Genomic DNA, 14,050 nt, shown 5'->3' with positions numbered 1-14,050 from the left:
AATATTTTTTTGCTCATTTAACACACATTACAAAGTTATATAACTTTGTAATGTGGTTAAATACCCGGCCTGGCCCCCTTCCCCCACTTTCGGACCCCCGACCCCCCACCCCGGAAGTTAAAGAATGTATACATTACCTATTACGATCGTCACGGTCCTCTTCTCCCGGGCGGCATCTGGTGACGACAACGTCAGAGCTGGGGGGCGGTCCGGGTCTTCTTCCTCCTCGGCGTCTTCATGCAAAGTGAATGGGGATGGAAAAGGCTGCCAGTGCGCTTGCGCACCGGCAGCCTTTTCATTGGCTGGAGCGCATCACATGGCTTCCAGCTTGCTCAGCCCTGATTGGCTGAGCTTGCTGGAAGCCATGTGATGCGCTCCAGCCAATGAAAAGGCTGCCGGTGCGCAAGCGCACTGGCAGCCTTTTCCATCCCCTGGACCCGGAAGTCGGAGACATCGCTGGATGGCGGACGGCGGCGATGGAGAAGCGGACGGCGGGCGAATCGAGTGGCGATCGTCACCGGAAAGATGGTGAGTATGGTGTCTGTGTGTGTCTGTGTTTTTTTTTTTTTGGGGGTCCCGCGGGAGTTGTCCTTTAAAGTGGAAGGGGTTCTGTGTGGAAAAGAAGGGATGGGGAAGAGGAAAGGACTCTGTTGGGCAGAGGTAATGATACAGAAGGTGGCAGGGACAAATAGAGGTAAGATAAGAGGAAGAGGATGGGAAAAGGGAAGGACTCTGTGGTGGGGGGGAGCTCTGTGGAGATTAAGGGGGATAGAGGACAAGGCAAGGCCAGACCATAAAAGTCCCTGAAACGAGTGCCATGACAGTCCATACAAAGTGCTCTAATAACTTACACAGTCCATACAATACTCCGCAGTCCATAAAGTGCGCTCTATCCTCACAAGAGTGCCAGGTGCAGGACCTTAAATGTTATGGGAGTAACTGAGGTGACGACACACAAAAACTCGAGGGGCCAACAGGGCCTAGTTACTTTAAGGCATCCTTCACCTGGAACAAAACACAGGATGCAGCTCAGTAACAGTATCTGGCGATCCACGACGTGGGCATCTTCCACACGGCTCTCTGCACCAGTCACCATAGTACTCAAGCGCCAGCCGCTGCAGAGGGAGCCATAGACACCACAGTCCCAAAGTCAAAGCAGGGGTGCGGGCGCACATCTGTGGAGGTTGAAGCAGCGGATGCAGGAGGAGAAGAGGAGGGTTCCGGCTTGGGCACCACAGGAGGTTTAGAGGCTGCTCGTCCATGATGGTAATCCTCCCAGGTGTCATGCCAGTACTCTGATGGACTTTGATAGGGTACCATCTTACCCTTCTTTGGGTGAGTAACAGGCTGCTGCAGCCCACTGGCCTTTTTCACCAAAGGCTGGCGTGTACTCGGCAATATCCTTCACCTGAAGGCACAGTATTTGTCAGGAGGCCATATACTCTCTGCTTAACCAACTACCGTCACTCACCGTCATTCAAGAGGAGATTCACCTGGCTTAGGCCTCTCTAGGTGGCGTATATACTCCTTTCCGGCTTCCACCATGGAATTTACAACAGGGCTTCTTGCCAGCCCAGGGTCTCTGGCAACACCATCTATCATCGCCACGTGGTGGGAGGGCAGTGGTCAGGTACCTGTATTTCACCAAGTGTAAAGGTTCCTTAGACTTTGGTCAGCCAAACCTGCGGGTCGCAGTGAATTTGGCAGTCAATCTGTGTATGTGTGTATGGGGCTGTCCTGAACAACCACCAACAGATAAGAGAGGGACAAGCCACAGCAAGAGCGCTCTCACTGAGGTTTACCCCGCCCCTCCCCATAGAGAACACAGGAACGCTCAGCCCTGCCAAGCCGAGGAAGGGGAGGACGGGTGGCGGGTAGGAGATATAGCTGACAGACGCCAGTTATTGAGGGCAGGAGATCTGTGGGGATAAGGGGAGGGGTGAGGGCAGGAGATCTGTAGGGATAAGGGGAGGGGTGAGGGCAGGAGATCTGTAGGGATAAGGGGAGGGGTGAGGGCAGGAGATCTGTAGGGATAATGGGAGGGGTGAGGGCAGGAGATCTGTAGGGATAAGGGGAGGGGTGAGGGCAGGAGATCTGTAGGGATAAGGGGAGGGGTGAAGGCAGGGGATCTGTAGGGATAAGGGGAGAGGTGAGGGATCTGTGGGAGAAGCAGGGGTAAAAGAAGGACAGAGCTTTGTAGGAATAAGATGGAATTGCGGGATGGCAGAGAGATCTGGCTTGGTTGTAGCCGCAACGTAACATACATAAAACCAGTACAGTTTTGCTGTGAACTTGTGCAACGTGCTGCAAAATGCACAGAAATGTCTCAGCACTATGGACCCTGTGTGTGTGTGTGTGTGTGTGTGTGTGTGTGTATAAACACACACACACCTGTCTTCCCAGCAGGACCATGACCACCAGTTATGAGGAAAGGCTTGAACACTCTCTCTACAACTTTTCTCCAGCCTGCTTCCTGTATATACTGTCTGCCCCCTGCTGCTGGACTCCAGGTTATGTTAACATATACTAACCATCTAGTGAAATTGTGAAAAAAATGATCATCTATCATTCCTAAAATGTTTTTCCTGAGCCCAGTACAAAATTTAAATAATAATAAAATAAGAACATTACTTTTACTACATACAAGGTTCTCAGTTTGTGGAGCACAAGAACCTGAAGAGGGAGAAATAAGGGCAGAAGTGAACACCTCTAAAAGTGACATACAAAGTTGTTATTCCTTTCTAGGTAAAGCAAGGCACAAATTTGAGAAGATGAAAGTAAGAAACCACAATCTACACTGAGAATCTGTAGTTATGACAAACATCCACAGGAGGGCAGCAGAGGGCTCATTATTTGTGTTGTATTAAAAAAAAATAAACACAATCTGCAAATAAACAGACCTGTGGTACAGATTATTAATCTGGAGAATGTGTCAATTTTTTTTCTATAATAGTAACATAATACACAGCGAAACATCCACATTATTTGGTATAGATTTTGTATTGTGGATTTAACTGTGGAAACAGGACAAATGTCCTGCAGGAACTTACCCTGCCAGTTGCTCTTCCCTGTTGAAGTGTTTGCACAGCAGCCCTAGACTGCCAGAAACATGTCGGTCTGATAACAGAACAGTATACAGTGGTGCCTTGGATTACGAGCATAATTCGTTCCGGGACTGCATTTATAATCCAAATCACTCTTAAACCAAAGCAAATTTTCCCATAAGAAATCACTGATATGCAGACAATTGTTTCCACACTCCAAAAATAATATTTTTTTATTCTGGATAACATGTAGAACAGATGAAACAAACAATGAGAAACAGCTGAATATGTAATATAAGTTACTGTACAGTATAGCAATCAGCATGTGGCGTATAATGTATAGTAAGGGCATAAACCTGATGACACAGCAGCAGTTTATAGATACAGGATGGAGCTGCAGATCCCCATAATGCAGGAGCGTAGTACAACAGGCTAGAATAGAGAAGCAGGGCTGCTGTCAGAGGTCTGTGTGGTCACATGACAGCAATGGGGGAGGGGTGTGTATTCAGCATGGACCAATCAGGAAGTGAGAATCACAGAGCTGTGCAGGAGGACTGAGACAGAAACTTTTCTATACAGCAGTGTGAATGGCTGAGTGTGAGTGCAGGCACATTATAGCAGCAGTGTGTATAGCTGAGTGTGAGTGCAGGCACATTATAGCAGCAGTGTGTATAGCTGAGTGTAAGTGTAGGCACATTATAGCAGGAATGTGTATAGCTGAGTGTAAGTGTAGGCACATTATAGCAGCAGTGTGTATAGCTGAGTGTAAGTGCAGGCACATTATAGCAGCAGTGTGTATGGATGAGTGTAAGTGCAGGCACATTATAGCACAAATGAAGAGGAGCATGAAGGAATAAGCAGAGCATATGGGAGCACATACATGCAGCACTCTCTGTCTGGGGAGAGAGGGGTTACAGCTATGAGGAGATTACCTGCACAGTCCTGTTCTCTGATGCAAGCCCCAGCCTGAAGTGGATCTGCTATGATGGGTCAGAGTACAGGGCTGTAGACCCCGCTATGCAGAATATGCCCCTCCCCCACTCCCCCCACCCAGCACAGGGAGCTCTTAAACCAAAGTAATGCTCTTAAACCAAGTTACAATTTTGAAAAACTGTGAGCTCTTCTTGCAAAACGCTCTCACTCCAAGTTATTCCTAAACCAAGGTACCACTGTCTATATATATATATATATATATATATATATATATAATTTTTTTTTTTTTTTTTTTACATGTTAATCCCAATTCAGTAATAAAGACATATTAAAGGAAAGGAGTAGGGTCAGTAGACATTTTCCATATACTTTAGATATTCACAATTAGATGTCACAATGTTTCCTTATAACTCTTAGTGCTTCCTGTAAAACCGTCTCCTTAGAGGGGCTGGCGTCGATAATAACACAGCCCGGGTTCTCCATTCTCTTGTAGACTTCTTCCACTCTAGAAGAACAGCAATGAAACACTGTTATGGCGCCAGTTTGCAGGGTGGCCGTTGTAGACTTGATAACATAGTTATTACCATTCGTATTAGTTCACTAATAAATGCTGGTACGGACCCCGCCCTTTATAGTGAACCTTTCACCTTAAAAATTGAGTCCAATCTACAACCATGATGTTATAGAGGAGGAAGAGCCGAGAAGACTGATATATGGTTTTGTGGGAAAACTAGTAATTTATTCATGTAAATGTGTGCTCTTTGTGGGCTATAAAGTCATGTGGGCGGTCCTACTCATTGACTGACAACAATCTGTGTATAATTGTGGGCCAATAATACATTGGTAGTTTATATATAAGATTCTGCTCAGCTCCCGCTGCTCTATAACATGCTGCCTGCAGATACGGCTGCATTGTTAATGTGACAGCAGTTTAACCCCTTCCCGTCAGTAACATGTACATATACGTTCCTACTGCACATACCCCGTGCAGTAGAAATGTATATATACGTTCCTGCACTGATGGAGTTACTGATGTGTGCAGGACCGCTGCAGTGAGAGCGATCCCGCTCACATCAGTGTCTGGGGCTGGAGGTAATAAGAGTCAGCTGCGATCCTACCCCTGACTGTCATTAACTCCTTAAACGCCGCAATCTATGGAATCTGTCACTGAGTGATCGGGACCCCCGAAGCCGTTTGTGCCGACAGGTGGGGGTAGGCTCCTTACCTCCATCCTGCTGGATGGGCGATCCATGTATAGAGTCTGCTCTCAGGCAGGCTCTATACATAAATCGCCGATAACACTGATCTATGCTATGGCAGTATATGCAATCTATTGATTGTATGTTTTACAGTAATAAAAAGTGTAAAAAAAAAGTTAAAAGTTAAAAAAAAAAAGTTTTTTATAAGTATTAAAAACCCCTTATAAACCCCCCTATCAATAAAAGTTTAAGATACCCCCTTGCCCATTATAAAAATAAAAATATATAAAAAAAAAAAAAAAAAAACATTTTACATATCGTAGCGTGCGGAATCGTCCGATCTATTAAAAGATAACATTATTGTTCCCGCACGGTGAACGGCGTAAACGGAAACAAAAAAACGCACCAGGATTGCTGATTTTAATAAATTATATATCAGAAAAAAATGTATAAAAAGCGATCAAAATTTTTCTTTTACACCAATATGATATTAATAAAAACTAGAGATCATGGCGCAAAAAATGAACCCCCCAACCAGCCCTGTAGGTGGAAAAATAAAAGCGCTATCACTCTTAAAAGGCGGGGAGGAACATTGCATTAATTTGACCCGGACTTTTGTGCATCAAAGGGCTCTGTCTTGAAGGGGTTAATATACAGATGTGTCCAACTTTATCTTCCCTGTAGGCTTGGCTTATTGTGAAATCAGCTATACAGGTTGATCAACTTGGAAATAAGATGCTTTAGCAATACTATTAGCAATGTACAGCTTTGTTATTAAGCATGAGAACAAAAAAAGAATTAATGTAAATTCCAAACTTGCTTTATATCACATCTACTGTTGATTTAGATTTTGAAATCTGAAAATATGGACAGGTACACTATAAAGGGAATCTGCCACTTGGATACTGATTACCAAAGTACTGAGCGTGTTACATACAGTAGGTCCTGGGGGAAGGATACACATATTACCATTCATTTACCTGTCTGTGACTACAACCTGTTGAAAATGCTGTTTAGGGCTATGTTCACACTACGTAAAAGTTGCTGATGGCAACAACGGCCGTACTTTTGGCGCGGTGGAACAATGCTTTGGTTTCAATGGGATCACGGCCGGAGCGTATACACATCGTATACGCTCCGGCCGGGATCTGTGCGGCCCCGCAAATAACTGACATGTCAGTTTTCTGCAGCCGGAATTCAGTAAATTCCGTCCGCAGAAGGATCTGTCAGTTCACACAGTGAAGCGAGCGGCTCCGGCACTGTGTGCGATGGGAAGCTCTGATGCGGGCGCGCGCTGATGTGCCCACATCAGAGCTCTGCGGCTGGAAAGATCATCCGTCTGGGGTCACAGAATGGCCGGTCTCTTACAGAGTGTGAACATAGCCTAGTAGTAGAAGTAGCAGTAAGAGCTCTGAACTCAATTGGCCACGCCTCTTTGACACTTTACTGCATTTTTTTCAGGGTAATACATGTACGTTTTCCCCAGGAGCTATATAACTCAGTCAGCACATTGATACTCAATATTCCGGTGACAAGTTCCCATTAGATCCTGTGATATCATGGGTAATTCCTGCACCTACTTCTGTCTGAAGACGCTGTTTACTTTCAGTTCCTTCTCTTCTTTCGTCTCCTGTAGTCCACGTTTTTGGATACGACGGATTCTCTCCTCATCACAGACAGTCAGCAGAATGACAAGGTCCGGCCTAAGAAGATCATCTGGCCAATGGTAGACATCATGGTGAGGCTCTGGTAGGTTGTGGAGACCCCCTCCTATCTCTGTGGCTATAGCGTAGGCAGCTGTACTGTGCCAGAACCTACACAGACCAGAGACAACATATTAACCAAAGCCTTAAAGGGGCACTCCGGAGAAATAAAATTGTTTTCAAATCAACTGATGTTTGAAAGTTATACAAAATTGTAATTAACTTCTATTTAAAAATCTGAAGTCTTCCAGTACTTATCAGTTGCTGTATGTCCTGCAGGAAGTGGTATATTCTTTCCAGTCTGACACAGTGTTCTCTGCTGCCACCTCTGTTAATATCAGGAACTGTCCAGAGCAAATCCATAGAAAACCTCTCCTGCTCTGGACAGTTCCTGACATGGACAGAGGTGGCAGCAGAGAGCACTGTGTCAGACGGGAAAGAATACACCACTTCCTGCAGGACATACAGCAGCTCATAAGTACTCAAAGACTTGACTGGAAGATTTTTAAACAGACGTAAATTACAAATCTGTATACCTTTCTGACACCAGTTGATTTGTAAACAAATAGATTTTCTCCGGAGTACCCCTTTAACCCTTAAAACTTATCTCTGTAGATTGTAATGTTGTTTTACACCAACCTGTCCACAATAACAGGAGATGTTTTTGATGCTTGTGCTATCTCCGCAGCGCCAATGTAGTTGCCCGCGGCGTAGTACGCTCTCTTTACCAGCGTAGACTCGGAATCAAAGATTGCTCTCCATTGGCCGATGGACTCAGGGGGGGACTTTAACAATGCAGCTTCCAGGTGACTCTTAAGAGACTCTGTCAGTGTAGATTTTCCTATGAGAAAAAAATTATAAACTGTTTATACTTATATAAAGGGTTAAAGGTGTATTCTTTCCTGGAGAGCAGGGGAGGTTGTCTATAGGGATATGCTCCTGCTCTGGACAGTACCTGACATGGACAGAGGTGGCAGCAGAGAGCACCGTGTCAGATGAGAAATAATACACCACTTCCTGCAGGACATACAGCAGCTGATAAGTACTGGAAGTTTGGAGATTTGTAAATAGAAGTAAATTACAAATCTCTGGAACTTTCTGACTCCAGTTGTTGTGAAAGAAAAACATTTCGTTAGAGTTCCCCTTTAAAAGCTTCAATCAGTATGCAGGGAGCTCCCCCTACAGGCAATGAATTGAAAAGGTTTAACTAACTGCTATAGAACTAAGTGCAGCGGAGGAGTCCTTGCATTTTCTTACCTGTGGCATCAAGTCCCTCAATAACAATGATAGGAAAGCGTCCTCTCTCCACAATCCTGTGCTGCTCCATGGAGGCCAAAACCTTCTCAGCTTCAGGGATGACTGCGGAGCACTACAGCAGAGAGAAGTGTCCATAGGTGAGTATAGCTTCCATAATCTGATGGCGGGGATAGTAATATAGCTACGCAGGAAACAGAGAGAACATAACACTTGCATCTGAGCTGTAGTATGAGGTTCTGCAGCAGCTGAGGTGTATTATGAGGTTCTGCAGCAGCTGAGGTGTATTATGAAGTTCTGCAGCAGCTGAGGTGTATTATGAGGTTCTGCAGCAGCTGAGGTGTATTATGAGGTTCTGCAGCAGCTTAGGTGTGTATTATGATGTTCTGCAGCAGCTGCGATGTATTATGATGTTCTGCAGCAGCTGCAATGTATTATGAGGTTCTGCAGCAGCTGAGGTGTATTATGATGTTCTGCAGCAGCTGAGGTGTATTATGATGTTCTGCAGCAGCTGTGGTCTATTATGAGGTTCTGCAGCAGCTGAGGTGTGTTATGATGTTCTGCAGCAGCTGAGGTGTATTATGAGGTTCTGCAGCAGCTGAGGTGTATGAGGTTCTGCAGAAGCTGAGGTGTATTATGATGTTCTGCAGCAGCTGAGGTGTATTATGATGTTCTGCAGCAGCTGAGGTGTATTATAATGTTCTGCAGCAGCTGAGGTGTATTATGATGTTCTGCAGCAGCTGAGGTGTATGAGGTTCTGCAGCAGCTGAGGTGTATTATGATGTTCTGCAGCAGCTGAGGTGTATTATGAGGTTCTGCAGCAGCTGAGGTGTATTATAATGTTCTGCAGCAGCTGAGGTGTATTATGATGTTCTGCAGCAACTGAGGTGTATTATGATGTTCTGCAGCAGCTGTGGTCTATTATGAGGTTCTGCAGCAGCTGAGGTGTATTATGATGTTCTGCAGCAGCTGAGGTGTATTATGAGGTTCTGCAGTAGCTGAGGTGTATTATGAGGTTCTGCAGCAGCTGAGGTGTATTATGAGGTTCTGCAGCAGCAGCTGAGGTGTATTATGAGGTTCTGCAGCAGCTGAGGTGTATTATAATGTTCTGCAGCAGCTGAGGTGTATTATGAGGTTCTGCAGCAGCAGCTGAGGTGTATTATAATGTTCTGCAGCAGCTGAGGTGTATTATAATGTTCTGCAGCAGCTGAGGTGTATGAGGTTCTGCAGCAGCTGAGGTGTATTATGAGGTTCTGCAGCAGCTGAGGTGTATTATGAGGTTCTGCAGCAGCTGAGGTGTATTATGAGGTTCTGCAGCAGCTGAGGTGTATTATGAGGTTCTGCAGCAGCTGAGGTGTGTTATGAGGTTCTGCAGTAGCTGAGGTGTATGATGATGTTCTGCAGCAGCTGAGGTGTATTATGAGGTTCTGCAGCAGCTGAGGTGTGTTATGAGGTTCTGCAGTAGCTGAGGTGTATTATGAGGTTCTGCAGCAGCTGTGATGTATTATAATGTTCTGCAGCAGCTGAGGTGTATTATGAGGTTCTGCAGCAGCTGAGGTGTATTATGAGGTTCTGCAGCATTTGCAACATATAACTATATAATATAGAACCTCTTTTTTTCCAGACAAAAGATAGCACTACATGTCAGCCAATTGTTCCTTGTGGTGTGTGACACCTTGTTTCTGCAGGAGGGGATAAGTAGTGTCCATTACCCATATATAACTCTATATAACTATATATATATATATATATATATATATATATATATATATATATATATACACACACACACTCAGGTTAGCCATAATCCCCAATACCCATGTATAGAGCTGACCTCCTACCTCTCCCAGCACATCAGCGGCATCCTCCAGTGAGTAGAACACGGCAGAACCTCTAATACTGTCCACGAATGGAGATGACGGCGGTTCTTCCTCCACTCTTAGTACTCTGGATCTCGCCATCTCCTTCGCTTCTCCATTCAGCTCCCACAGACATTGCCAGGTCTCCTGTCCTTCTCCTGTCCTATAGCTGCACAGCTGAACCTCCTGCCTGTAGTCCCTGAGGACCTGACACAGTCTCTTCTGGGCATCAGGGCAAGAAGGAGGGGGCAAGATGAAGAAGCCCTTCTGTAGAGAGCCATGGAGGTTCTCCGGACTGTAGGTGACCAGCCGTAAGATCTCGCTGCCCGGCAGCTGATGGGATAGCTGTTGCCCTAATGCTTTGTGTAGTCTGGCAGTTTTAACCCTTTGTCCCTTAGTTAGAGACACTGAAAAGGCTTGCCCACCTCGCGCCAGCATTGGCCAGTCATCGGCGGTCATACCTGGAGCTTGGCGTCCATTACTGTAGGGTCTAAAATAGAAGGGACTGGAGGAATAACTACTCGGCTCCACCGCAAACATCTTCAGGTCGGTGGAAGAACCGCCCATCCTTATGCCGTCTGTGAGTCCTGATCTTATGTAGAATAAAAGTTTCAGACCAAGTCGGTGCTTCCTCCACCCTGGCATCAGGATCGCCTGTTATAAAAGACTTGGAGATAAGCGGAGACGTCATGTTATTACTGGAGGGGGGGGGAAAGGAAAGCAAAAGCGACCACTAAGGAGAAGAGAAACTCACACGTTCCCAGCCTGGCTTTTCCTTCTGTGTTTTCTTCCTTGCTGAGTTTCTGTTTCCTGAGCGCTGACGTCACCCAGCAGACTTTCGTTTTCCGGGCTGACCTGTTCTGTTTGCAGCTGCTTATCTGAAAAGATAGTAATGAAACGAAAGAGAACAGGACTGGAATAGCACATGGAGTCATGATATCACTATATGCATGTAAGGAATCATGTCAGTGCGCTCCATCAGATCAGCAAATACTGAATCCTTTGCAACCCATTCATTTCTATGGTGCTATTCATACATCCTGTAAGGGCCCTATTACATGGGACGATTCTCGTGATAGCAATCGTTATATCGTTCAAATTTAAACGATAATCGTTCAGGCAACGATCGAAAAATCGTTAGTATGTCGTTGATTGTTGATTTAGATCTGAACCTAAAATTATCGTTAATCGTTCCCTGTAATTCCACATTCGTTCACTAATCGTTCAGTGTAATTGCACATTGTTTATTGTTTTGCTGGGATCAGATGGAATAAACGATCATAGTAACGACCGCAATAATAATCATAGTAACGGTCGTATCTAACGATTATCGTTCTGTGTAATATGGTGAACGATTTCAGGTTAAGGGTCTATTTACACAGAAGGATTATCTACCAAAGATTTGAAGCCAAAGCCAGGAATGGATTTTAAAAGAGGAGAAATCTCAGGCTTTCCTTTATGACCTGATCTCTGTTTCTAGTCTGTTTCTGGCTTTGGCTTCAAATCTTTGACAGATAAGCTGTCAGATAATTTTTCTGTGTAAATGGACCCTTACGATAAACAATCTCGTTTGCGATCGTTTATCGTTAATCGTTGAAAGTCGCTCTGTTCAATAAGACCCTAACTCTGCGGATCCGCAATCTGTGACGCAAAAAAAAAAACAGGACAGGTTGTAATGCGACCTGCAATTGCAGTACGGACACTCCAATAGAAGTGAATGGGAAAGAGCAAAGCGTGCAGAGAGCACATTGCAATCTGCGAAACCAAACGTTATCGCGGATCCGCATTTTTGTGACATCACCAAGCTCATTATTGCCTTCCCATTTTACTACACCTTCAGGCCAGGTTCACACAACATATTTTTTCAATTACTAACGGCCGTTGTTGCAGATTGCTGCTATTTATTGAAAAAATACATTGCATTGTTTTCTATGGAATCCTAGCCGGAATGGTGCTGGAGTTGCTACTCTGCAGGTTGATGGTGGTGGAATTGGGCCTCTGCAGGTTGGTGGTAATCTTCCAGCTGGGCTGCTCTCTGATGGAACTGCAGACCCCTGGTGATGTTGTCCCATCATTTTAAATAGTTTTGCTGTCGGCTGTAGGGATGTCCCTCGAAACGTGCTTTGTTGGTGGCGGCGGGGAAGCCGCTGAGCACTTTCTTGGAGATGATGGCCAGGCATTTCCTCAGCTCCTCGGTACTGGTGAAGCATCGCAGGATCAGTCTGATGCTCTGTAGGAAGCCGATCAGCATCCTGCTGGTGGTTGTAGTCCAGGACAATGTCTCACTCGCTGTGATTGCTTGCAGATCGCTGGTGCTGATGGTGGAAATCCACGTGATCCGCTCACCGGCAGTAGTAGTGGTGATCCAGGTGGCTGTGGTCATCCAGATCTCCAGGAAGCTGGTGAGGGCGGTGGTCCAGATGATTAGATCTCTTGTGCTGCAGATCCAGGTGATGAAATCACAGGCGGTGGTGATCACACTCACTCGCTCTACAGCAGCTGTGATCCAGGTCAGCAGGTCACTATTAGTGAAAGTCCAGCTCAGCAGGCGGCTGGTGGTGGATGTCCAGCTAAGCAGGTCAGTGAAGGTGGTTGCTGCACTTTGGAGATGGCTGCTGATGGAAATGAGGTCACAGGTGGTCATATTCAAGTTGGGCAGGTCTCCAGTGGTGTTGTTTGGATTCTGCATTTTGATGGTGCTGGAGTTGCTACGCTGCAGGTTTCTGGTGTTGTAATTGGGCCTCTGCAGGTTGGTGGTAATCTTCCAGCTGGTCTGTTCTGTGATGGTACTGTTTGGCCACTGCAGGCCCGTGGTGATATTGTGCCAGCTGAGCGGGTCGCTGATGGAATTGCCCCAGCTCAGCGGGTTGATGAAAAGATTCAATCATGCTGAGTGGTTGTCTGGTGGAAAGACAGCCCACCAGGATTGGAACCAAATAGCAAAGGAGGTTGTCAAAAATGGCAAGCTCCCTGTCAATCCTCTCCTCTCTCTCCATGGACTGACGCACATTGCACTGCAGTCTATTAGCCATGTCACCTGCTATACAATGTCAGATGTGAAATAGGCTTTTATGGCCTCTCAGAATAATGTAGAGTGAGTTCAGACAGGGAGGATATGTCGCAGATTTTTACCGCCCAATACATGTGACTAGCGTTTGTAGGGTGCAGGGGCATAGCTAAAGGCTGATGGGCCCTGGTGGAAAATTTTAGCTTGCCCCCCCCCCATCCCATCTGATAAGGCGCAGTTAGAGGCCCAAAAAAATGTTATTTCCAATTACTCTAAGGTGACGCCCCCTAATGTGCCACCGTGTCCTAATGAACTATCACTTAGACCACCACCATTGGACTGTACTGTGTCATAATCATTGTTTTCCTATCTTTGACTCTCCAGCTGAAAAACTACAACTCCCATCATGGCTGTCAGCAGGGCATTATGGGGGTTGCAGTTCTGCATACTTGAGAGCCCCAGGCTGTAAAACTACAACTCTCATCATGAACTACGTTTTTGTGTACGTTTAAAAAAAAAAAAAAAACGGATCCATTCTGATCCGTTTTTTTATAATGGAAGGCGATAGAAAAACGGATGCACACAAATGCATCCGTTTTTTTTGCAAAAAAAAAAAACAAAATGGATAAAAACAGCGAATTGCAAAAACGTAGTGTGAACCCAGCCTTAGCGTTCTTATGTACCTCATTTAATCCTGTGACACCCATGATAGTACAGTGCTTGTCTGTGGTATGTAGATAACTGCAGCATATAGGAACTTTGCACACATTGATCTATTACTGCAAACTTTTTATGTGTAATCCTCCACTTTTTTTTATTTAGCCCTACATTTAACATGCAGAAAATATATATTCTATGACCTCAGCTGATTAAATAGATTTGTTTAAATTACATTCAGTGTTTGAACAAGAATAAACTTTTGTAATTCTAAAAAATGTTACATTAAAGTGTAATGGTACAATGTGCCACTAGGCGTGCTAGTGAGCAGCTTTCCTATTTCTTGTGAATGGAAACTGAAACTCCTGTAAATGATCCCCAGCAGCATATATAG

General features: G+C 45.2%; 1 protein-coding gene across 1 annotated transcript; it reads right to left on the bottom strand.

Annotated features, from left to right (window-relative positions):
• Positions 1 to 4,290: 4,290 nt before the first annotated feature.
• On the bottom strand, positions 4,291 to 10,800 carry LOC138779824 (UMP-CMP kinase 2, mitochondrial-like). Its single transcript, XM_069956640.1, has 6 exons — positions 10,747 to 10,800; positions 9,975 to 10,659; positions 8,137 to 8,248; positions 7,519 to 7,720; positions 6,757 to 6,990; positions 4,291 to 4,482 (listed from the first exon to the last, which is right to left on the bottom strand). Exons 2-6 carry the CDS (start codon positions 10,635 to 10,637, stop codon positions 4,362 to 4,364), a joined length of 1,332 nt encoding a protein of 443 aa, XP_069812741.1. The 5' UTR covers positions 10,638 to 10,659; positions 10,747 to 10,800; the 3' UTR covers positions 4,291 to 4,361.
• Positions 10,801 to 14,050: the final 3,250 nt, after the last annotated feature.

This window comes from Dendropsophus ebraccatus, unplaced genomic scaffold (genome assembly GCF_027789765.1).
Source record: "Dendropsophus ebraccatus isolate aDenEbr1 unplaced genomic scaffold, aDenEbr1.pat pat_scaffold_774_ctg1, whole genome shotgun sequence".
In the NCBI taxonomy this organism is placed as follows: Eukaryota; Metazoa; Chordata; class Amphibia; order Anura; family Hylidae; genus Dendropsophus; species Dendropsophus ebraccatus.
The sequence above is the reverse complement of the archived record's forward strand: the minus strand, read 5'-3'. Positions and strand labels throughout refer to the sequence as shown.

What these genes read in the sequence shown, in the direction of transcription:
- LOC138779824 (XM_069956640.1), bottom strand. Translation starts at nt 10,637, where the DNA reads ATGCCAGGGTGGAGGAAGCACCGACTTGGTCTGAAACTTTTATTCTAC. An exon ending in CCGCTGATGTGCTGGGAGAG is followed by an intron (nt 8,249 to 9,974) that starts GTAGGAGGTCAG and finishes TCTCTGCTGTAG; the next exon opens with TGCTCCGCAGTCATCCCTGA. An exon ending in TCTCCTGTTATTGTGGACAG is followed by an intron (nt 6,991 to 7,518) that starts GTTGGTGTAAAA and finishes TGGTCTGTGTAG; the next exon opens with GTTCTGGCACAGTACAGCTG.